General features: G+C 45.5%; 1 protein-coding gene across 13 annotated transcripts in view; it reads right to left on the bottom strand.

Moving 5' to 3' along the window:
• Positions 1-25,501, bottom strand: part of CNBD2 (cyclic nucleotide binding domain containing 2) — a 75,353-nt gene that overhangs the window by 28,803 nt on the left and 21,049 nt on the right. For all 13 annotated transcript variants that reach the window (XM_054467739.1, XM_054467740.2, XM_054467738.1 and 10 more), the window contains 6 exons: positions 24,293-24,346; positions 19,637-19,800; positions 16,117-16,273; positions 15,449-15,600; positions 12,676-12,814; positions 4,941-5,055 (listed from right to left, as the gene is read on the bottom strand). In XM_054467739.1, the coding sequence (XP_054323714.1) occupies positions 4,941-5,055; positions 12,676-12,814; positions 15,449-15,600; positions 16,117-16,273; positions 19,637-19,800; positions 24,293-24,346 (781 nt within the window). The remainder of the gene's footprint in view (positions 1-4,940; positions 5,056-12,675; positions 12,815-15,448; positions 15,601-16,116; positions 16,274-19,636; positions 19,801-24,292; positions 24,347-25,501) is intronic.

Here is a 25,501-nt window from a genome sequence, read left to right as displayed (position 1 = left end):
AGAAATCTGGATCTATACAAAGGAACAAAGAACATCAGAAACAGTAACTATGTAGGTTAACATAAGAGTCTTTTCTTATTATTTTTTAAATATACTAAAAAGATACTTGTTTAAGCTGGGTGTGGTGGCTGATGCCTGTAATCCCAGCACTTTGGGAGGCTGAGGCGGGTGGATTGCCTGAGGTCAGGAGTTCAAGACCAGCCTGGCCAACATAGTGAAACCCTGTCTCTACTAAAAATACACAAAATTAGCTGGGCATGGTGGCAGACACCTGTAATCCCAGCTACTAGGGAGGCTGAGGCAGGAGAATCACTTGAACCCAGGAGGCGGAGGTTGCAGTGAGCCGAGATAGCGCCATTGCACTCCAGCCTGGGCAACAGGAGCAAAACTCCGTCTCAAAAAGAAAAAAAAAAGATACTTGCTTAAAGCAAAAGTAATAACCATGTATGGTAAAGTTTTAAATATACATTAAAGTATAATATATCACAATAGCATAATATCTAGGAGGAGAAAATGGAAATATATTGTTGTAAGATTCTGATTCTATACATGAAGTGGTATAATATCACTTAAAGGTAGACTGTGATAAGTTAAAAGTATATACAATGATCATAAAGCAACTGTGAAAATAATACCACAAACAGCTAATAAGCCAACAAAGAAAATAAGATTGAATTATACAAAATACATAATCCAAAAGGCAGGGAAAAACAGAAGAAAAAGGGAATAGATGTGACAAATAGAAAAAAAAAATAGCAAGATGGCAGAGTCAAATCCAACCCTAATCAATATTAACATTAAATGTCAATGATTAGACATCTCAATAAAAATTGGGTCTTTAAGCAAGATCCAATTATATGCTGCCTTTAAGAAATTCACTTTTACATATAAAGACACAAATAGGTTAAACACAAAAGGATGGAAAAAGATATACCAAACTAATACTAATAAAGAGGAAGCTACACTAAATCAAAAGAAGTGGCTGAATTTACATCAGAAAAAGTAGGCTTTAGGGCAAAGAATATTACCAGGGACAAATAAGTTCATTTCATAATGATTAAGAGTTCAATCCCAAACATCTATGCATATAATAAAAGAGCTTCAAAATATATGAGGCAAAACAGACAGAAATACAAGGAGAAAAATGTATCTATAATTATGGCTGGAGATTTTAACAACTCTATTAAGAATTTTTTTTTTTTTTTTTGAGAGACAGAGTCTTGCTCTGTCGCTTGGACTGGAGTGCAGTGGCGTGATCTTGGCTTACTGCAACCTCTGCCTCCTGCGTTGAAGCAATTCTCCTGCCTCAGCTTCCCAAGTAGCTGGGACTACAGGCATGTGCCACCATGCCCAGCTAATTTTTGTATTATTTTGGTAGAGACAGGGTTTCACTATATGTTGGCCAGGCTGGTCTCGAACTCCTGACCTCAGGTGATCTGCCTGCCTTGGCCTCCCAAAGTGCTGGGATTACACGTGTGAGCCACCACGCCAGCTTCTATTAACAACTGATAGAGCAAGTAGACAGAAAGTTATAAGGGTACAGACGACTTGACCAATACTATCAACCAACTTCACCTACTTAACATTCATAGAACACTGCACCCCAAAACAGCAAGTTTTTTTCAAATGCAAATGAAACATTTACCAAGACAGACTATATTCTGGACCATAAAACAAGTTTTAATACAATTCAGAGGATTCAAATCATATAAAGTATGTTATCTTAGAATTCAATAACAGAGGCCAGGCGTGGTGGCTCACGCCTATAATCCCAGCACTTTGGGAGGCCGAGGCAGGCAGATCACCAGAGGTCAGGAGTTCAAGCCCAGCCTGGCCAACACGCTGAAACCCCGTCTCTACTAAAAATACAAAAATTAGCTGGGTTTGGTGGTGCGTGCCTGTAATCCCAGCTACTCGGGAGGCTGAGGCAGGTGAATTACTTGAACCTCGGGGGTGGAGGATGAAGTGAGCTGAGATTTCACCACTGCACTCCAGCCTAGGTGACAGAGCAAGACTCCCTCTCAAAAAAAAAAAAAAAAGAAAAAGAAAAAAGAAATCAGTAACAGAAAGATAGCTGGATAATCCCCCAAATGTTTGGAAACTAAACACTCTTCTAAATATTCCATGGGTCAAAGAAGAAATCAAAAGAGAAATTTAAAGGTATTTTGAACTGAATAACATTGAAAATACAACATATCAAAATTGGTGTGATGCAACTTTTTCTCCGGTGGATTGACAGTGGAAAAGTGACAAACAAGAATTGACAAGAGAAGAAACATTAACTGAGTACTTATAAGGCCTCATGCATACATCATCTCACTCTGCCTTCCTAGTAGCCTGTGTGGTAATGACAACAAACATCTGCCATCTGCCTATGCAGCCAGGTAGTGTTCTAAGAGTTTTTATATATTAATTTGCTTAATGTCATTACAATCCTACAAGGTACGGACCATTATTTACATTTTACAGACTCTGAGGGCATTGGTGCACGTGGACATAGGGCCCACTTGCCCAGTATCACATCACTAATAAGAGAAGGACCCTGTATTCAAACAGAAGCAGTGGACTCTGAGCCTATGCTCCTAACCATGACACTACCCAAGGTAGATATGAAGAAACCAGGCCCAGAGACTTTGAGTACTCACCAAAGCTACCCAGCTAATAAATGGGACTCAAACCCAGCTCTGTTCAGCTCCAACTTCTCCTTTTTCCACCCTTCTCCTCTGCCTCCCTGTGTTGGCCTCAGTTCTAATTTCAGGAGGACTGGCTATATCTATAAGGCAATCCTTGGGTAGGAGGGCCCCAGATACATAGATTACAATCTCAAGGGATGTGGGGGGAAGCATGCCAGTACTGAGCATGAGGTAAGAGAGAAGACATCTGAGCCACTGCAAATATCTGTTGAGGGCTGGGGTCCTTGACCCAAGTGGGTGACACAAAAAGATCTGCAGAGGATGGAAGGGGAAAAAAATAAATAAAAATGCCATCACAGAGCTGTGAATGGAAACAATACTACCCTAGAATCAGCAAGCCTGGTTATCACCCTGCCCAGTTCTAGAGGCTGCTACTTGACAATGTCTATGTCCAACAACAGGAAATGGAGAATGAAGAAGGCTGGAGATGTTTATGAAGAGAAGAAAGTCTGGGCTTTGGAACCAGTTGTGCCTGGGTTAGAATCCCAACTCTACAGTCCTACATTGCTACTTATTTGCCCTATGAGCCAGTTTCCTCATGTGTCAGACGGTACAATCGTACCTTCTTAAAGAGTTATTAGGCCAGGTGCGGTGGCTCATGCCTGTAATCCCAACACTTTGGGAGGCCGAGGCAGTCGGATCACTTAAGGTCAGGAGTTTGAGACCAGCCTGGCCAACATAGTGAAATCCCATCTGTACTAAAAAAACAAGAATTGGCCAGGCATGGTGGCATGTGCCCGTAATCCCAGCTGCTCGGGAGGCTGAGGCAGGAGAATTGCCTGAACCTGGGAGGCAGAGGTTTCAGTGAGCTGAGACTGCACTACTGCACTCCAGCCTGGGCAAGAGTGAGACTCTTGTCTCCAAAAAAAAAAAACAACAAAAAGAGAGCTATTATGAGAATTATGCAATATATATAAACAGTCAAGCCCAATATAATAAACATACAATTAGAATTCAATAAATGATCACTGTTATTCATACTTGTTACTAGATACATGAGTTTGGATAAGGCTGTGGAGAGTGCACATACATTCACAGCCTGGGATGCGTCCAAACCACAAACAGCAGCTGAAATACGTTTATCCATTAACTCTGTAATTCACTTCTGAGCACCTGCTAGATGCCAGGCATAATACGAGGCCCTGGGAATGCAAAGCCTTCATAGAGCTTATATTCTAGCAAGAGAAACAGATGTTTAATAAGCATTTCAGACTCAGTTGTATGATTTCAGTGGGGTTATATAACACAGAAGAGTACTTGAATGGTACTTGAAGGGTACTTGAATGGGATATAGCAGAGGATGGAAGATCTGGTCCAGCATGAGAAACCAGGAAGACTTCTTCAAGGAAGAATGTGTAGCCTAAGATCTCAAAGACAGAAGTGCTCCCTCTCCATGTGATGCCCTTTGCTGCCCCGGGACTCTGAAGAGTCCCCACCAGCAAGAAGTCCTTCACCAGATGCAGCCCCTCGACCTCAGACTCCCTAGCCTCCAGAACTATAAGAAATAAATTTCTTTTCTTTATAAGTTACCCAGTCTCAGATATTCAGTTATAGAAATAGAAAACTGACTAAGATACCATATGACCCAGAAATTCCACTCCTAGGCATATAGGTAATACCCAAGAGAACTGAAAAATATGCTCACACAAAAACTTGTATACAAATGTTCATAGCAACATTACTCAAAACAGCCAAAAAGTGAAAACAATCCAAATGTTCACCAACTGATAAATGGACAAAAAAAAATGTGGTATATGCATACATTAGAATATCATTCAGCCATAAAACAGAATGAAGAGACGATGCCTGCTACAACATAAATAGACCTTGAAAACGTGGTGCTCAGTGAAGGAAGTCAGACGCAAAAAGCCACATAATGTATGATGCTATTTATATGAAAAGTCCATCATAGGCAAATCCAGAGACAGAATGAATAAATAAATAAATAAATTTTAAAAAGCAGAAGAGAGCTGGGTGAAAAAAAGGGTGGGGGATATGTGAGGCAAGGAGTTGATGGTCACGTGGGAGAACCCGAACAGCAAAAGGGAAAAGGCTCAATAAAAAAAAAAAAAGGCTGGAAAGGAGGGCAGGGCCTTGCAGACTGGGTTTCCACCACTGGTAGAAGGGCGCAGATGATATACGCTGTCAGGCTGGCTGACTCTAGATTTCTAAGGCTCTATGGGCTGGGAACTGGAAACAGGACAGACCCAGGCGCCCCCTGCTGTCAGACAGGCCAAGGCAGCTTACCACTCAGGTGGGTCTTCAGAGGCCTGTCATCTATCAGCTCCAGGTGCTGCCAGACCCATCTACGGTAGGAAGGGGAGGCCCCAAGGTCCAACAGCCGCAGGACTTCACAGCTGCCCTGAACACAGCAAGGGACACAGCAAAAGGGTTAACCCCTAAGGCTCCAGGTAGGCCAGGCTTTGAAGAAAATCTTTCTTAATTGCATCTTATCCCATTTTGTTTTATTTGCTTAATGCAAGTGGTTTCAGGTTTGTTTTTTTTTTTCTTTGAGATGGAGTCTCACTTTGTAACCCACGCTGGAGAGCAATGGGGCAATCTCGGCTCACTGCAACCTCTGCTTCCTGAGTTCAAGCGATTCTCCTGCCTCAGCCTCGTGAGTAGCTGGGATTATAGACATGTGCCACCATGCCCGGCTAATTTTTGTATTTTTAGTAGAGACGGGGTTTCACCATGTTGGCCAGGCTGGTCTCGAACTCCTGACCTCAAGCAATCTGCCTGCCTCGACCTCCCAAAGTGCTGGGATTACAGGTGTGAGTCACCACGCCCAGCCTGGTTCTTTTTTTTTTTGAAAATGTTATTTACTCACCATACGAAGTTCAAGTAACTGAAGAAGCATAAGAACTAAATATAAGCCAGGCACGGTGGCTCACGGACTGTAATCCCAGCACTTTGGGAGGCTAATGTGGGAAGATCACTTGAGCCCAGGAGTTCAAGACCAGCCTGGCCAACGTGGCAAAAACACAAAATTATTTTGTCTCTACTAAAAATACAAAAATTAAGCCGGCGTTGTGGCTCATGCCTGTAATCCTAGCACTTTGGGAGGCTGAGGCAGGTGGATCACCTGAGGTCGGGAGTTCGAGACCAGCCTGACCAACACGGAGAAACGCCGTCTCTACTAAAACTACAAAATTGCCAGGCATAGTAGCTCACGCCTGTAATCCCAGCACTTTGGGAGGCCAAGGCAGGTGAATTGCCTGAGGTCGGGAGTTCGAGACCAGCCTGACCAACATGGATAAACCCCATCCCTACTAAAAATACAAAATTAGCCGAGTGTGGTGGCACATACCTGTAATCCCAGCTATTTGGGAGGCTGAGGCAGGAGAATCGTTTGAACCCAGGAGGCAGAGGTTGCAGTGAGCCAAGATCGCATCATTGCATTGCAGCCTGGGCAACAATAGCAAAACTCTGGCTCAAAAAAAAAAAAAAAAAACAAAATTAGCCGGGCATGGTGGCGCATGCCTGTAATCCCAGCTACTCAGGAGGCTGAGGCAGGAGAATCGAATCGCTTGAACCCAGGAGGCGGAGGTTGCCATGAGCCAAGATCACGCCATTGCACTCCAGCCTGGGCAACAAGAGCGAAATTCTGTCTCAAAAAAAAAAAAAAAAAAGATTAGCTGAATTAGCTGGGCATGGTGGTACATGCCTGTAGTCCCAGCTACAGGAGTTCTTTGTACTGTTCTTATAATTTTTTTATAAATTTAAAATTATTCCAAAATTGAAAGTTTAAAAATATTCAAACCAGACAGAAAAACATAGAGATAAAAACTACATTAATCCTGAAACCCAGAAATAACTAGTAGTAACATATTAGTGAATATTATTTCAAACTTTTCTCTATGAACATATAAGATGTATATCTACAATTTTTCATCAACGAATTCATTTACATAAAACAGACTCTTGTAACTTTTTAAGAAACTCAATAATATATCAAATACCTCTTTTCATGCCAAACGATATGGTTCTATAGTATCATGTTTAACGGTTACATATTATTCTATGCACACCATAATTTATAAAATTAAAAATAACAAATATTCAGTTGAGCAAAAGAAGTCAGAAACAAGGAATACACACTGTATGATTCCATTTATATGACGTTCAAAAACATGCAAAAGTAACCTGTGGTGACATAAGTCATAAGAGTATTAAGCTTTATGGGGGGATTTTGTCTAGGAAGGGACACAGGAGAGCCTTCTGGAGTAGTGGAAATGTTTTTTATCTTGATTTGGGTAATGATCACTCAGGTGTATACATATATAAAAATTTATGAAGCTGTAAAGTTTAGATTTGAAATCTTTAATGCATACTTTTTTTTTTTTTTTTTTTTTTGAGATATAGGGGAACTGCAGGTGCCAGAGAAACAACATGAGCCCGGTTTCCTCAAGTATTTAGTGGGTCTTTAATTGCATCTATGGAGAGAACAGTTCCACTATGTGTCCCCCAGTGATAAACTGTTAGAAATGAGTTGAAAGTGTGCACTAAGTTTTCGATGCCATCAGGAAATCTTCTCTAGCTTTCTGAGGTCCCAAGGGTGTCCAGCCACCCGCAGCTGATTTCGCCCTCTAGTGGTAATATGAATAAACTACAGGAGTCGGGACAGCTTGATCTCCCTCCCAGAGATGAACACTCAAAAAACGCTGGCCAGGCAGGAAAAAAAAAAGAGAGAAAAGAGCAGTCCTTTAGAGGATGCTGGTGCTTTTCATTTCCAACCAGGGTCGGGGGGTGGGGGACCCTGGTTGGAAATGAAATATGTACCAAAATATGGCTTGTTGTTGCCTGATCCTCTGAATTCTCAAAAGCCAGAAATCAGAATTTTTATATAAAATCTTCACATTGATGATTAAATCAGATTTTAATAAAACACTGTAAGGAACAAACCAGACTCATCTTCTGGCCAAGAGCGCCCTACCTTGCTGTCCTTTAGTGACTTCCGCATTATTTTTCTCAGAATGAAGGCTCAGCACCCCTGCATTAGAATCCCCTACAGCACTCGCTCAAATGCAGATTCCAGAGTTAATGAATCAATCTCTGGGGTGAGACAGCAAATCTGCCTTTTTAAAAAGCACCCTATGTGTTTGTATGCTTACCAAAGTTTGAGAATTCCTCCCTCGGGAAGCACCCTACATGTCTGGATGCTTACCAAAATTTGAAAATTCCTCCCTTAGGTCAGGGGTTCTCCTATATCAGTGTGCATTGGAATCGCCTGGAAGCCTTGTTAAAACACAGATCACTGAGCCCTTCCTCCTAGAGTTTTGGATTGAGTAGCTCTTGGGTGGGCCTGAGAATTTGCATTTTGAAATGAGTTCCCCGCCAGGCGCGGTGGTTCACGCCTGTAATCCCAGCACTTTGGGAGGCTGAGGAGGGCGGAACACCTGAGGTCAGGAGTTTGAGACCAGCCTGGCCAACATGGTGAAATCCCGTCTCTACTAAAAATACAAAAATTAGCCAGGCATGGTGGCGGGCACCTGTAATCCCAGCTACTCAGGAGGCTGAGGCAGGAGAATCACTTGAACCCAGGAGGCAGAGGTTGCAGTGAGCCGAGATCGTGCCATTGCACTCCAGCCTGGGCGACAAGAATGAAACTCCGTCTCAAAAAAAAAAAAAGAAGAAGAAGAAATGAGTTCCCAAGTGCTGCTGGTGCTGCTGGTCCAGCCACCGCACTTTGAGAAGCACTGAATTGCGGGAGGGATGCTCACTGAGTAAGCATGTACTAAACTGATTCTCATCCTTACCAGACTTTATGGGGTGAGCGGTACCATTTCACAGGTGAAGCAATGGAGGCAAAACAGATGAAGAACCACCCCCCCCGCTTTCTGCCAGTCAGAATGTAATCATTATGCTGATTAAAGAAAATATTGTAAAGGATTTCTATCCCTCACCACACATTCCCCCCCCCCCCATCTTTCCTGGCTATATAGTATCAAAGAGCTTAGAGTTAAATTTGGAGAGATATGGCAGAGGTGATCACCTCAAAATTTTAGCACAGAGGAAGCAAATATCAAGGAGGAGAAGGAACTGCCAATTGATATCCAGCAATAAATCTTTTGCTACTTATATTAACTAGACTTGATTCTGTTCTCTGGGACTGAGCCGAGAATAACAACACACACACCACTCCCCTGGTGGTGCTGGTAAGTTTAACAACCAGCTCTCCTAAAAAACATATGCCTGCATATAAACCTGTTATAAAGAATGTGTTACACACAATTTATAAATAATAAAATATACCATACAGGAAATTCCATACAGCCAATCAGCTCTCACAGAATTCTTCTGTGGGTTTTGGCTGAACTCTTGTATCCATGGCCAGTTTATAGTTGCAACTCAACCATGATTGGACAAATGAAGTTGCATCCCAATCCATTCTCTTCCCAATAAATTCAATGTTATTAAATCTGACTTGTGATGTACTGTTCTATTTCTCACCCTCACATAAATTATATTAAACTGAAACTTTTTTAGCTTTAGCACTATGTACATCAGAACTTCATTTGTTCAATGGTATAACTTCTATGATGAATGAGATAACAGCTTTTTTTTTTAATTAATTTTTTTTTGAGACTCTGTCACCCAGGCTGGAGCGCAGTGGCATGATCCCAGCTCACTGCAACCTTCACCTCCCAGGTTCAAGTGATTCTCCTGCCTCAGCCTCCTGAGTAGCTGGGATTATAGGTGCGCACCACCACGCCTGGCTAGTTTTTCTATTTTTAGTAGAGATGGGGTTTTACCATGTTGGCCAGGCTGGTCTCAAACCCCTGGCCTCAAGTGATCCACCCGCCTCGGCCTCCCAAAGTGATGAGATTACAGGCGTGAGCCACTGCACCCAGCCAGATAATAGCTTTTATTTGTTTTTATTTATCTTATTTTTTTTGAGATGGAGTCTCATTCTGTTGCCCAGGCTGGAGTGCAGTGGTGAGATATCGGCTCACTGCAACCTCCGCCTCCTAGGTTCAAGCAATTCTCCTGCCTCAGCCTCTTAAGTAGCTGGGATTAGGCATGTGCCACCATGTCCAGCTAATTTTTATATTTTTAGTAGACATGAGGTTTCACCATGTTGGCCAGGCTAGTCTCGAACTCCTGACCTCAAGCGATCCACCCATCTCAGCCTTCCAAAGTGCTAGGATTACAGGTGTGAGCCACGGCGCCCGGAGAGATAATAGCTTTTAAATATTGTTAGACGATTTCATTCTCTTTGCAGTGTAGCAGCTATAGACCCAAGCCACTTTTAAATTTAATCTGCATTATAAGCATTTGCTTTTATCACTTTCCTAAGACAATCAGCAAAGCCCTAAATCAAGACCTGACTTAGGGTGTTTGCTGATTCCATTGTATAAATTATCCAACCATGGCTGATTGTAAGCTACCAACATGAGGTCACTGAATGTGGAGTGGGGAGGAGATGCTCACAATTGCATAGTATTTCTACCATAGAGACACAATAGACGTAACCTGAAGAGAAAAACTAGTAAAAACGAAATAACATCAGTAGGAAATGATGAGTTTTCAGTATGTATTACCCTTGTTTTCTTTCTTTCCTTCTCTCTCTTGCTTGCTCCTTCCTTCCTTCCTTTCTTCCCCCTCCCCTCCCCTCCCCTCTTCTCTCTCTCTCTCTCTCTCTCTCCCTCTCTCATCTGTCTTTCCTTCTTAGAGATAGGGTCTTGCTATGTTGCCCAGGCTGCTTTCAAACTCCTGGGCTCAAATGATCTTCCTGCATGAGTCTCCTGAGTCATTAAGACTATGGGCGTCAGCCACCATGCCCAGCTCCTAATTTTCCATATAACTTATTTAATTGTAGGTTTATAGCATCTAATTTTTAATAATTATTATGTTTACCAAAATTCCTGAAAATTTAACAATCAGCTCTCACAGGCAGGTACAAGCCAGTGCCAGCACACAACCAATCTTGCTTCCTCCTTTTGCCTAATGGTTCAATACGTCAGGGCTCATCTCCCACCTCACCTCCCCCAGGAAGCCCTGCTTAAAGCCTCCAGCCTTTAGAGATTCTCTCTCCTGAATTCTTGTAACTTGCAGAGTTTGCACCAATCACTTGGTACTTGGCATTGACACTTTTCTTTGTTTATGTGTGGAATCTGGTGGAGGAGATCTATAAAGAGAGAAAACCAGTCTTTATCTTTGTATCCCTCCAGAGCCTGGACCAATGTGTCATGACCTTGGCAAAAACTCAACAAATGCCTGTGGTGGCTTAATCTGTAAGAAACAGACAGAAAGGTCAGCCCAAATCCTAAATCCAAGTTCTTGAAAAGATCTTTGCAGTCAGAGAGACTTGGGTTGAACCCTGCCTCTGCACTTCATCAGCTGTGTGACCTTGGATAACCACTTCACCTTACTGTGCCTCAGTTTCCTCCTCTGTAAAATGGGAATAATGACAATACCAACCTCCTCCAGGCTATAGAGACTAAAATGAGATGAAGCATGTGAAACATAGAACCTGGCATACAGTAAGCACTTGAGAAATGGGAGATTTTCTTTTCATTATCAACCAACAGAGAAGGTGGCAAAGGACATAAAGCAATTTGCAAAAGATAAAATGTAGGTCATAAACAAACATGATAAATCTCACTAGTAATCAGAAAAAATATCAAATCCTCAGTATGGCAGCAATTGCGACCTATTAAACTAGAAAACTTTTGAAAAAATGACATGCAAGGCTGGCAGAGCTGTGGTGGCACCAACAAAAATGTACATCCTGGACACTAGATAAGGTGGGGCTCTCCTTTCGGAATGCAATTTGTTGCAGGAGCCATAAAAATTATGATACTGAGAGTTGAGTCCAATCTCTCTCTCTGGCTGCAAGACTCCATTGCAGTGGTCCCTATACCTATGGCTATGGCCCCTTTGAATAAAGTCTGCCTTACAAAACAAAATTATGATACCAAGAAATTCCACTTTTGAAACTCTATTCTGAGATGATGGGTTTATGGATGATTTCTTCCCTTTTTCCAGAAAGTTTCCTAATGTGGTCATATCACTTTTACAATTTAAAGATAATTTAAGGTTGGGTGTGGTGGCTAACGTCTGTAATCCCAGCACTTTGGGAGGCTGAGGCAGGCAGATCACTTGAGGCCATGAGTTTGAAACCAGCCTGGCCAGTATGACGAAACCCCATCTCTACTAAAAATACAAAAAAAATTAGCCAGGCATGGTGGCACATACCTATAGTCCCAGCTACTCAGAAGGCTGAGGCAGGAGAATCAATTGAAGCCGGGAGGCAGAGGTTGCAGTGAGCCAAGATCTCATCACTGCACTCCAGTTTGGGCCACAGAGTGAGCAAGACTCTGTCTCAAAAATCAATAGGCTGGGCCTGGAGGCTCATGCCTGTAATCCCAGCACTTTGGGAGGCCAAGGCAGGCAGATCACCTGAAGTCAGGAGATCGAGACCAGCCTGGCCAACATGGTGAAACCCCATCTCTACTAAAAGTACAAAAATTAGCCGGGCATGGTGGCAGGCACCTGTAATCTCAGCTACTCGGGAGGGTGAGGCAGAAGAATTGCTGAAACCCAGGAGGCAGAAGTTGCAGTGAGCTAAGATTGTGCCATTGCACTCCAGCCTGGGCTGACAACAGTGAGACTCTTGTCTCAAAATAAATAAATAAATAAATAAATAAATAAATAAATTTAAAGTGATCTGGCATCACTAAGATTCAACAGCCAAATGCATAATTTAAATATGCATCTATATGTAAATAAGCACGCTTAGGAGCTCAAGGTGGGAGAATCCCTTGGTCCTCTTTCTAACACAATAGCCATATATCTAATGTCTCTAGCCATGCTCTGAGAGAGGCAGGCCTCTTACAGCTGGTACATGGAAACTGAAAAGGAAGTGAATTGCACAGGTTGCAGAAAAGGGCTCAAACTCTGACCATCAGGTCACAGGACATGATCTTAGGCATGCTCCTCAGAGGTTCACCCTCATCCCAACCCCCAGACTTTTCACCTTGCTGATAAACATGATGAAGGGTGACTCTCCAAAGTCTTTTGAGATCAGCTGCCCATACGAGAACCTCTCTATCTTCGCCATAGTTACAAGCTGCCAGAGCTTCTCATCAGACCATGATGCAAACAGATCCATCTTCCTGTGGGAAGAGCCTGTTAGAATTCATCAACTCCATCACACAAGGTGCCCAAACCTTAGCAATCTGCAGAGGGCACATACTCTTCTCCTGTGGAGGATGCCTGGGTGGAAGATTTCACTGCTACCTGCCCGATTACCTGGCCTTGCCTGTAGCCACTCTCCTACCTGCTATCACCTTGGCTCCCTCCACCTTTTCCCAAGGCCTTTCCCCTCCAGCAAAGCTCCCCTCTTTGCTGCTGCTCAGATGCCCCTGGGTGATCCAGCCTCTGTGCTTTTCTCACCTCTGCTCCTCCTTCCAAGAAACTTCTCCTCCTCCATCCCTGCCATCCCTCCCCACCGTGGCTCATGAAGCTACTCCCCACTCCAGCTCACAGCTGCTCTGTCCCCCAACTTAGCAGTTCTGGCCCTACCTTTGCTTTGGGCAGCTCATCCAACCCTTGTGTCCCCCTGGCCTGTTGGCTTCAAATACTCAGCTCTGGGTCTGGAGAGTGGGACATATCTGGACTCCACTCTTTCTGCCTGTTGCTCCCTGTGGGTGAGCCCACCCCACAGTGACTGCCCCTTCCCCTGACCTTGAACACCACTTTCACAGGCTTGCCTGCCTTCATATGTGGCTCCAAGGGCTGCCAACAATCATCTCAGATTTTCTCACCTCCAACAGGTTAAGGGCTCAGAACTTAACTGACTCAGGTGGACTGAGTTCATTGAATCAGGTTAACTCAAGATGACTCAGGCCTCAATGCGTGCACTGAGTTAAGGTCAGGGCACCAGAGGTGAACACGCTCAGTGCCATGTCAGGGACGAAGGTCTGGAGACACCAGAAGAAAAAGTAGGGCCACCATAGAAGAAGTACCTACCATGCACCAAGCACTGGGCCATACACTTCCCATGATCATCCCATTCCATCCTCACCACGACCTTGGGAGAAGGGTATCCTTATCCCCATTTTACAGAGCAGGAGGCCAAAACACAGAGAAATGACGTGACCTATCTAGGGTCACATCGCTGATAACCTAAGAGCTGAGATTGGAGCCAGACCTATTTTTCCACAGTATGGAAAAAAAAAACAAAAAAACAAAAAAAAACACCTCCTCCCTTTAGGACTAAATCCCCACTTTTCCAGGGGATGAAGCTACCTCTCTCAGCCCCAGCCACAGGAACCAGACCCCTCGGCCATCACATTTCTCTGCAGCTGTGCAGCCCTACAACCCGAATTTTCAGGGCCAGTGCAGATACTTCATTGAATTTTTACTCCTTTTACATAAAGGCAAATAACTGAAGAGCAATTAAATGAGGTTTCACTTGCATATCCTTATGTGGCCTTTCATGCACGTAAGTATTCAAAAACCAAAAATCTTTTGCTATGTGTGAGTTCTGCTTTTAAATATGATACCCAGTTACGGTGCTTACTTTCTGACTCACCTGCGATTGTTATTATTTATATCCTGTTATTCACCTTACTCAATATTTATTTGTTGAGCACCTGCATGTGTCTGGCAATGTGACAACATAAGGATTATAGTAGTGACAAAGACAGATCTATCTGGTCTCTGTCACCATACTGCTTACTGTCTGAGGAGTATATAAACTGTAAAGAAATTACCATGCAATCAAGAATTATAGTTTGGGCCAGGTGCAGTGGCTGATGCCTGTAATCCCAGCACTTTGGGAGGCCAAGGCAGGCAGATCACTTGAGGCCAGGAGTTCAACACCACCCTGGCCAACATAGTGAAACCCCATCTCTACTAAAAATACAAAAAAATTAGCTGGGATTGATGGCGCATGACTGTAATTCCAGCTATGTGGGAGGCTGAGGCAGGAGAATTGCTTGAACCCAGGAGGCGGAGGTTGCAGTGAGATGAGATCATGCCACTGCACTCCAGCCTGGGCAACAGAGCAGGGCCCTCTCTCTCAAAAAAAAAAAAAAAAAAAAAGAACTATAGTTTTATAGTTTGGGCTGAGCATGGGGGCTCATGTCTGTAATCCCAGCACTTTAGGAGGCCAAAGTGGCAGGATCACTTGAGACCAGGAGTTCAAGACCAGCCTGAGCAACATGACTCCATCTCTACAAATAATAGAACAATTAGCTGGATGTGGCAGCACACCTATAGTCCTAGCTACTAGGACCATGCTCTGTCGCCCAGGCTGGAGTGCAGTAATGTGATCACAACTCACCGCAGCCTCAAACTCCTGGGCCCAAGTGATCCTCCCACCTCAGCCTCCCAAGTAGCTGAAACTATAGGTATGTGCCACCACACCCAGCTAATTTTTTTTTTATTTTTTATTTTGTAGGGACAGGATTTCACTATGTTGCCCAGGCTGGTCTTGAACTCCTGGGCTCAGGGATCCTCCCACCTTGGACTCCCAAAGTGCTAGGATTACAGGAGTGAGCCACTGTGCCCAGTCCCGTGTTAGCTATTCTTACTATTACTATCAATAAGGAAGGGATATTTGAGCTGAGACCCGAAGGGATAGTAGGAGTTTGCAGAGAGAGAGGGTGGGTACGAGGTGGGACTTCAGAGCATCCCAGACAGAGAGAACAGCAACCAGTGTGTTTCCCACCAGGCCTAGGACAGACAAGTCAGGCAGCTAATAAACACACAAAGGGAAAAAAATGTTGAATGAAGGCAGTTACCTAAAAAATTCAAACCGATACTGAGCATCCTTCTGAACTTCATGGTCCAACTTATTAGCAAAGAAGTCCTCCCGGTCAACAACCAGGAACTCCGTTTCTTCCATACAGACGATGGTGGACCTCCTCATTGAAGCATGCAGAACGTCCGTTTCCTGTTGGGTGGACAGGGCAAGGGCAAGTGTGAGGCCACCTCCACTTCCTGTCCTCAGCCTTACACACATCTTCCCTGCCTCCATCTTCCCCCTGAATTCTCTCCTCACCAGACTGTGTGTTCCCCGGCCCCCTCTATTCTCCTGCACATTCTCCCACTGGGGCCCACTCCCCTTCTTCTTAATCTGCTGCTTATGGAAAAAGAGGCAACAGGCCTGAACAGGCCAGAGGGGAGGAAGCTGGAGAGGCCTCACTATGGACTCACTTCATCTCTAAAGGGCTGTATCAGGAACATACTTCTTAAACATCACAGATGAAGAGGCTGATCTTGGTCCAACTCAGTTAGCATTTCATTAACTCAATTAGCATCAACTCAATTAGCATGTCCCATGCCCACACGGGACAGTGACTTGTACAGAGTACTAGGCAGGACTGGGCCTGGCTGAGAGGTTCTAGCAGAAGTCCTGTCACCTCCACCCACTCCACCCCAGGAAACCGAGTCCTTCCCCTGGGCTTACCCCAAAACAGCTACCCTTGTGCAGCAATTTCGGGTGGGGATCTAGGAAGGCACTGCTGCCATCCTCATCCTTGGTTATTGCAACTGTGCCCAGGTAGATGAAATAAAAGCTGTTGCCCTTCTGCCCCTTCTTGATGATCACACGCCTGCGACCAAACCTGGGAAAAGACCACTGCTAGTTGACTGGATAGTGACACGGGGGCAGGTTCAAGCTGGGAGGAGCTCTGGACTGGTTGTGCTCTTTGCTCTGGGAGATAAGAGCACAGACTTGGACCAGAAGGGCCCTCAGGACAGCCCAGCCCTGCCAGTCAAGCTGGAGCCTTTCACTAACACCTATCCCGTTGCCTGCCTCGGTTGGACTGAAGCTTCCTGAAAGCAGAGTCTTTGCCAGTCTGGGTCACTGCTGCGTGTGCTTGGGCACAGTGAATGTTCATTGAACATAGTGGAATAAATGAGTGAACACATGCTGAAAGCAATGAATGGGTTAGTAGAGTCGCTAAATGATTAGGAGGACTGGCTTTAGCATTAGCCCAGGATCCAAATCCTGGTTCTGCTCTTAGCTGTGTGACACTGAGCAATGGATATCCCCTCTCTGATCCTTCGTTTCTCTTGTCTGTAAAATGCAGATGAGTATGCCTAGAATGAGACACAGATAATGGTCTTATCATAATTACCAGCAGCCCACTACCCAACTGGGCACCCTTAGGGTAAAGGTGCCCAGGCCCAGAGCGAAAAAGGAGTTCTTAAACTCAGAGGGAAGTTTCTGTATTTTGTATGCAAGTCCAAATCTCAGTTCTTTTGATATTTATTCTTTTCCTTCATTCATTCAATAAGTTAAATAAATATCAGTGGTGTCTGTTAGGCACCGTGAGGCCAGGTGTGGTGGCACATGCCTGTTAATCCCAGCACTTTGGGAGGCCAAGGTGGGAGGATCGTTTGAGCCTAGGAGTTTTGAGATAGGGACAGGGTCTCACTATGTTGCCTAGGCTGGTCTTGAACTCCTGGGCTCAAGGATCCTCCCACCTTGGCCTTGCAAAGTGCTGGGATTACAGGAGTGAGCCACTGTGCCCAGTCCCGTGTTAGCTATTCTTACTATTACTGTCAATAAGGAAGGGATATTTGAGCTGAGACCTGAAGTTGCCACATCCAGCTAATTGTTCTATTATTTGTAGAGACGGAGTCTTGTTATGTTGCCCAGGCTGGTCTTGAACTCCTGGGTGGGCAATAAGGTGAAACCCCATCTCTACAAAAAATGCAAAGATTAGCCAGGTGTGGGGGTGCACACCTGTAGTCCCAGCTGCCTGTAAGGCTAAGGTGGGAAGATCACCTGAGCCTGGGAGTTTAGGGCTATGGTGAACCATGATCATACCACTGCATTCTGGCCTGGGTGACTCTGTCTCAAAAAAAAAAAAAAAAAAAAAAAATTAGGCACAATGAACAACACAGACTTTGTTTTCAAAATTATGGTCACATACAGGATGTAAATGAGGTTTAAAAATGCTTTAAGAGATGTCAGTGCAGGCTATTGAGGAGCACAGAGAAGGGGCCTTTATCCAAGCTTAGGAAGGTCAGACAAGGCTCTAGCATGGTGCTTGAAGTGAGTCATCCAGGTGGACAAAGAGATGGAAGAGGGTCCCAGGCACAGGGACCACCATGACCAAAGGTGCAGAGGTGGCCCAAAGCACGGCACATTCAAGGGATCACGTGTACTTCACAGGTAATGTGCACTTCACAGGAAAGGAAAATGGGAGAAGGCAAGGTCGGGGAGTGGTGGGAGAGAAATTCGGCTAGTCCCACCATAAAGGGTCTCCAAAGCTCAGCTAAGTTTGAATTTTACCCAGGAGACAATGGGTAAAAAAAAGTCTGCCCTTTAGTCTCTGCCAGGACTGATGAGCAGCCATTGTGGAAGTGCCCCGATAGCAGGGCCATTGTCCCCACCTCTGAGCTCATGGCCCTGCCCTCAGCAGTTCCTCCTCTTCCTCCTCCCCCTCCACACTGCCACCTTCTGTTCCTTCCTGACTCGCTGGCTTGACCAGCAGCAGGGGAACCAACACCCTGCTCAGGGCGGATGATACCCACTTTGTTCCATCAGTTTGTCCATGTTGCTCCCCTGCCTGCAATGGCCTTCCCTCTCTTCTCCACTATTCAGATCCTTTCAAGAACTCAGATCCTACTTCCTCCAGGAACCTTCCCTGACCCAGCCCCCAGCAGCATCTCCTCTTCTGACCTCTTAGAGAGTACTCACTGGCCTTGTGATTCTGTGGTAAACTCCTGAGGGAAGGGATTAGAGGACAGACAGAGGACCACACCAGGCTGGAGTCAGTACTGCCCAGGCTCCACTGTGGCTGTGGGCTTCATGAGCTACAAACCAGTATCAGCCTGGAATCTTTATCAATGTAGGAAAGAGGCAAGCCAGGCACGGTGGTACACGTCTGTAATCCCAGCATTTTGGGAGGCTGAGGTGGAAGAATCACTTAAGCTCAGGAGTTCAAGACCAGCCTGAGCAACATAGTGAGACTTTGTCCCTACAAGAAATAAAAAATAAAATTAGCCAGGAATGGTGATGCCTACCCCTTGTCCCAGCTATAAAGGAGGCCGAGGTGGAAGGCTCACATGAGCCTAGGAGGTAGAGGCTTCAGTGAGCTGTGATCGCACCACTGCACTCCAGCCTGGTTGACAGGACGAGACCCATCTCAAAAAATAATAATAAAAAAAAGAAAAAAGAAAGAGGAGATGGCCCAGGTGATAATGACTAGCTGGGAGATAGCAGGAATATTCAGCTAGGAAATGAGATTTTGAAGATGAGGGAGCACTGTTCACTGAAGTAAAGATGACTAGAGCTAGAGCCAGAAAGACCTCAGAGCCCATCAAGCTCAACCAACATTTTTGGGAAGGGGAAAGAGACCCAAGGGACTTTCAGCTTGCTGAAAGTCACGGCAAGCCACAATCAAGTCAGAGCTAGAACCCGAATCTCCAAAAGCAGACATCTGTCGCTTTTGCTGTCAAGCATCTGATCATATTTTTCCACCAATCACACCCTGATTCTCCTTTGGGAAACTACCCTTTCTCAACTCTCAATCAGAGCATCACTGACCTCAGTGGTAATTCAAGCAAAGCCAAGCTGTTTCAGAAAGAATTCATCCCAAGCTCTAATGGGAGTGACTGAAAAGAGCTTCAGTGCTGTTTCTTTTTGTCTGGGTGACCTAGGAGGAGCCATTTTCCCCCACAGAGCCTCAGTTTCCTCTTCTGAAAAATGAGGGAATTGGACCAGATCCTCTCTGAAGTTCCTACTAGATCCTCTCCAGATTTAATGGCCCTTTAATTATCTAAGAGTCTCAATAAGTGAGCGAGATAAGGGTACTGCGACCATAGCAGTGGGAGCTGGAGTGAATGGACAGAAGACTTCATTCATGGCTGACACCATGCAGAGGGATGGGCAGGACCTGCCACACCTTCTCAGCCAGGCTTTTTTGCTCAGTCCAGCCTCAGCCTGGTGGCCAAGGGCTGTGCCCCTCACTGACCGTTCAAAGCGCATAACTTTGGCCAGGAGCAGCTGCAGGGGCTCCGCGTAGTTCCGATAGCTATCCAGAACCTGCAAGATGTTACAGACGGCCTGGATCTCATCCTCTGTTCTCCAGGAAGGCTTCTTCTGCATGATCTGAATGGCCTTTGGAGGAAAGTGATCCTGGGGAGAGAGGACCAGAGTGATACAGGGGACCCAGCAATTTTGCCCATGGGCCAGTGGGCAACACCCCACAGTCCTGCTTGTACACTTTCCCGTTCCCTGTGATGTGGCTGTGATGTGGCTATGATGTGGCTGACACGTGATGAGTGCTTACTGTGTGTCAGGCACTGGGATAAACATTTTATATGCCCATCTCACTGCATCCTGCCAGCCCAAGAACTGTTATTCCATTTGACAGATGAAGAAACTCAGGCAGGATTAGGAGTAGATCTGAGACATATCAATGCTGACATCCCCCCGACCAGTGCTGTTCATTGACCTTCCCAGGCAATACAGGCTTCCACGGGCTCCAGTGGTCCTGCAGAGTCTGCTCAGCACATACACATAGCAGTCAGGGGAGACTTTCACCTGTGTCTCAGCCTAGAGCTCGGCATGCTACAGCAGACTAACGAGCAAAGTGAACCTTCCGGAGACTATTAGCTAAACCTTTTCTTCTCCAGTGAACCAGGCCTCATGGACCAGCACATTCACCTGCCACTCCCACCTGCTGAAGAAGTGACACCGTGAGTTATGAACACCCTCAATGGCTTCTCTCCAACCTCATCTCCTACCTCTCCCCTTTGTTCTCTACTCTGGAACTTTCTACCTGTCCCTGGCATGTGCTAAGCTCAGCTTTGTCTTGAGGTCTCTGCCTGGGCTGTTTTTTTCTGCCTGGAATATTTGTCCCCTGGGTTTTCTCGTGGACATGGCTGACTCATCATTCTGGTCTCAGCTCAGATGCTGCCACACCCTCAGTGAGTCCCCACTGGGTCATCTTAGCTAAAAGAGTAGCCCCTTCCCCAGTAGGCTCTTGCTATAGGGTGAACATCTCCTCCAAAACTTGTGTCGAAATATAATTGCCATTCTGACATTATTAAGAAGTGGATGCTGGGCACAGTGGCTCATGCCTATAATCCCCAACACTTTGGGAGGCCAAGGCAGGGGGATCACTTGAGGCCAGGAGCTTGAGACCAGCCTAGGCAACACAGCAAGACCTTGTTTCTACAAAAAAATTTGTAAAAGTGAGACCTTTAAGAGGTAATTAGGTTACAAGGGCTCTGCCTTAGTGAATGGATTAATGTAATTATCATGAAAGTGGGTAACTTACTAGTTAAGTCTCATCATAACTCCTAGTTAGCTCCTCAATGGCAGGGTGAGGACATTACACAGTCTAGTATTCCTCACAACCACACACAGATCTAGGCCTGCCTTAGGAGCTCAAAAAACTGTCTGGGATGGGGAAAAGGGAATACACTTCAAATAGGGCCTAGGAGACTTGGCCTGTCTGCTTCTCAAACACCATTTCTCATCATTTTCCCTTCACTCACTGCAGGCCAGCCATACCCCTACTGTGTTCCTTCAGCGAACAGGAAGGATCAAGAAAGAATGACTGACCATACTCCCACTACCCAAAATTAGCCATTAACATCTGGCATACTAACTTCCTCTATTTTTCTTAGGTGTAAGTAAAATTTTTGGAAATAACACATATTTTCCATTAGAAATCAGAACAACACAGATGGTTAAAATCCTCTTATATGTATACACCACCCCAATCCAGATCTGCTCCCTACCATCTGAGTTTACCACTTTTATGTATGCATATATATGTACCCACAGAATATATAAGACTATTTTGTATTTTAAAATTTACTGCTGGGCATAGTGGCTCATGCCTGTAATCCCAGTGCTTTGGGAGGCCAAGGCAGGAGGATCACTTGAGCCCAGGAGTTCGAAACCAGCCTGGGCAATATGGCAAGACCCTCATCTCTACAAAAAATTTAAGAATTAGCCAGGCATTGGGCCGGGTGCGGTGGCTTATGCCTGTAATCCCAGCACTTTGGGAGGCCAAGGCGGGCAGATCACGAGGTCAGGAGATCAAGACCACCCTGGCTAACACGGTGAAACCCCGTCTCTACTAAAAATACAAAAAATTAGCAGGGCGTGGTGGCAGGCGCCTTTAGTTCCAGCTACTCGGGAGGCTGAGGCAAGAGAATGGCGTGAACCTGGGAGGCGGAGCTTGTAGTGAGCCCAGATCGCTCCACTACACTCCAGCCTGAGAGACAGAGCAAGACTCCGTCTCAAAAAAAAAAAAAAAAAATTAGCTGGGCGTAGTGGCACACACCTGTAGTCCTAGCTACTGGGGGGCACTAAAATGGGAGGACCGCTTGAGCCCAAGGAGGTTGAGGTTGCAGTGGGCTGTGATTGCATCACTGCACTTCAGCCTGGATGACAGAGCAAGACTCTGTCTCAAAAACTAAAAATAAAAAAATTTACATAAATGTCAGACTGTAGACATCACTTGTGCAATTTGCTTTTCTTCACTCCGTGTTTTTCTAAACAATGTTTTTTAAATGTATCCATTGTTTCCACTGTCTGACAGTTGCTGCAATAATTGAGTCTACGATTCTAAGCCTCTCTAATACTAAGGGTTCTCTGTGAGAAGTTTAGCATTACTAGAAGCCCAACCTGGACTATACTGAGGCTTAGTTTTCCATCAGAATCCAAATGCTGTGCTGAGGGGCAGGTTATATATGTATAACTATATATGTATGTGTACTATATTATATATTATATGTCATTTTTACTTAGATATAATTCACATGCCCTGTAAATCACCATTTAAAGTGCACAATTCAGTGTTTTTCAGTGTATTCACAGAGTTGTACAACAATCACCACACTGTTTTGGAAGCTTTTCATCACCCCAAAGAAACCCTATACTCATTAGCATCACTCAGAGGGCTGGGCTTGTTGTTTTCTTGGGGTGGGGTGGGGGCAGTGGGACAGGGTCTCACTCTGTCACCCAGACTGCAGTGCAGTGGCACAGTCATAGCTCACTGTGACCTCGATTTCCCAGGCTCCAGCAATCCTCCCACCTCAGCCTCCCAAAATTCTGGGATTACAGGTGTAAGCCACCGTGCCCAGCTAATTATTTTTATTTTTTAATTTTTAGTAGAGACAGGGTCTCACATGTTGCTCAGACTGGTCTAAAACTTCTGAGCTCAGGTAATCTTCCTGCCTTGGCCTCCCGAAGTGCTGGGATTACAAGCGTGAGCCAGCACATCTGGCCAAAGGGCTGGTTTTTAAAATGAGTCTCCAGCTGGGCTCAGCAGCGCACACCTGTAATGCCAGCTACTCAGAAGGCTGAGATGGGAGGATAAATTGGCTCTCTACTTTTCTCTGTGTTGAAACCAGAGTCAGGCATGATTCATTTGAGGACCACCTACAGGCCTTGCCCATAACAAAGAATTTTCCCTTTGTGCCCTGTTCCCTCCCTCTACTGCGGTGCACAGAATTGCCCTCATATCTAGAGTTCTGTGGCTCTCAGATAGGCCCCCAGTTTCTCCTGCCTGAAGGAAAGAGCCTAATTAACCTTCAGTGCTCAGTGTCACACACTAGCCAGCCTGAAGAGCTGAAGAGTCACAGAGCTTGAATGACTTGAGTATGCTTCATACACGAGGGGGCACGAAAAAATAAGGCTGTGCCCAGGAGAGGCAGGCAACAGAAGCCATAGCTGGGCTCCAAGAAGAGAAAGGGGTGGGACAGGAGATGGGCACAGGTGACCCTGATACCCATTATAAAGTTCTGTTCTTTCCCCTTTCCCTGAGGAAAAAAAAACAACATGGCTACTCCAAGCCAGGGTCAAGTCAGGTCTGCATTGGTGAGAATTTCAGATCTTCCCTATAAATAGGTAGGCTCTTTTAAATTTTAAATTGGATTTTAATATTTAATACCCAGGATATCATGGAGAGAAGCCAAGAAGATAACAATGATGAGATTGAAATTCAGGGAACAAGTCACACAGTCCAAAGCTCCCACAGATATAAAAGCATTCCCTCATCAAAATGAGAGGACTCTTTTTTAGAGAGGGGGCCTCGCTCTATCACCCAGACTGGAATGCAGTGATATGACCATAGCTCACTGCAGTCTTGAACTCCTGGCCTCAAGTGATCCTCCCACCTCAGCCTTCCGAGTGTCAACAGGTGTGCTGCACCTGAATAAGACTCTTTAAGGGTATCTGACACCCAGATGGGAGAGGTGTGCCCAGCATCTCTCAGAGAATTCAGGGCAGAACCAGAATTCACACAGGTCAGCCCTTTCCCACCACCCAAATTCTTCCTCTCTCTGGGACTCTCACATCCTCTGCTTTATCTTTTCCTGCTGTTTTCCCACGGGTCCAAGCCCAGGAACTCTCTCCCATTGGTTTTGCTCAACTGTGCAGTGACAGCTGGTTCCTAGATGCTCACAGTCTTGGAGCTCCAGGGCTGGAATGAATCACTGATATCAGCTATTTTATTGATGAGGAAACGAAGTGGCCAACTCAGGGTGACAAGCTGAGTTGGTGGCAGAGCCTAGACTGAAACCAGCTCTGCTGATGCCCAGCCAGGGTTTCTTCCAAGCCAGGGTGCAGAAAGAAAATTCCCCCACAGCAAGGTTCGAGCTATGCATACCTCCTCTGCAATGAAGTCCATGGTATCAAATGTGACTCGGCTTTGTGTCTTTTTCTGAAAGAAAGAGGGCAGGGAGAAGAGGGAGAATCAGCAAGACTGCCCCTAGAACTTTGCATCTAGAGCCTCCTGTGTACCTGGACCACCATGGTGGGCAGGAAGCCATGGGAAACCTCATAGCAGCCGGCCCTTTCAGGCCTGCCTCTGCTCGAAGGCCCCAACTCAGCACTAGGCTTGGGTCCAGCATTGACAACATATTATTGTGAAGGCAGAGAAATATGGGGGTGGGGAGAAGGAAAGGAGGATAAGGAGGAAACAGGAAAGGAGAGAGAAAAGGAAGGGGGAAAAGCAGCAAACAAACAAGCATAGAGGAGGAAGAAAAGGAAGGATAAAAAGAAGGGAACAGGCCGGGCGCGGTGGCTCACGCCTGTAATCCCAGCACTTTGGGAAGCCGAGGCGGGTGGATCACGAGGTCAGGAGATCGAGACCATCCTGGCTAGCACAGTGAAACTCCATCTCTACTAAAAATACAAAAAATTAGCCTGGCGTGGTGGCAGGCGCCTGTAGTCCCAGCTACTCAGAAGGCTGAGGCAGGAGAATGGCGTGAACCGGGGAGTTGGAGCTTACAGTGAGCCGAGATCACGCCACTGCACTCCAGCCTGGGCAACAGAGCGAGACTCCATCTCAAAAAATAAAAAAAAAAAGAAAGGAACAAATGAAGCCAACCTTTGTTAAGTGTATTTAATGAGCCAAGCACAGTGTATCTTCCCTGCCTTATTCCATTTAGTCATCAGGACAAAGCAGGTTTTATTAAGCCCCATGTGGGACTGAGATGGTGAAGGAACTTGCCCAAGGATCACACAGCAAGTCAGTGGTCTAGCTGAGACCCCAACTCAAGGCTTTCAGCAAACCCAATTCCGTGTCTGGAGTGTGGCCTCAAGCCACATGTCATTTGTTCCTTGGAGCCACTCAGACCCGTCTCATCCCCACCACCTGTTTATCCTTTGCATAGCCATGTGGTGCTTCTCAGGGAGGCTACTGAAGGAAAGAGGCAGTGCTCAGAAACATCCAGATTCACACATCTACTGAAGCAGTCTAGGGCTCCCCACCTGATCCTGCACTCCAGCCACCCAGTGCTCCGCCTGACAACCCTATGACCCTTATAGGCTGCCCTTGAGAGGCTTCTGCTTTGCTCAAGCCACTTTGGCTGGC

Source organism: Pongo pygmaeus, chromosome 21, assembly GCF_028885625.2.
Source record: "Pongo pygmaeus isolate AG05252 chromosome 21, NHGRI_mPonPyg2-v2.0_pri, whole genome shotgun sequence".
NCBI lineage: Eukaryota > Metazoa > Chordata > Mammalia > Primates > Hominidae > Pongo > Pongo pygmaeus.
This window is presented reverse-complemented; position numbering and strand designations above follow the sequence as displayed.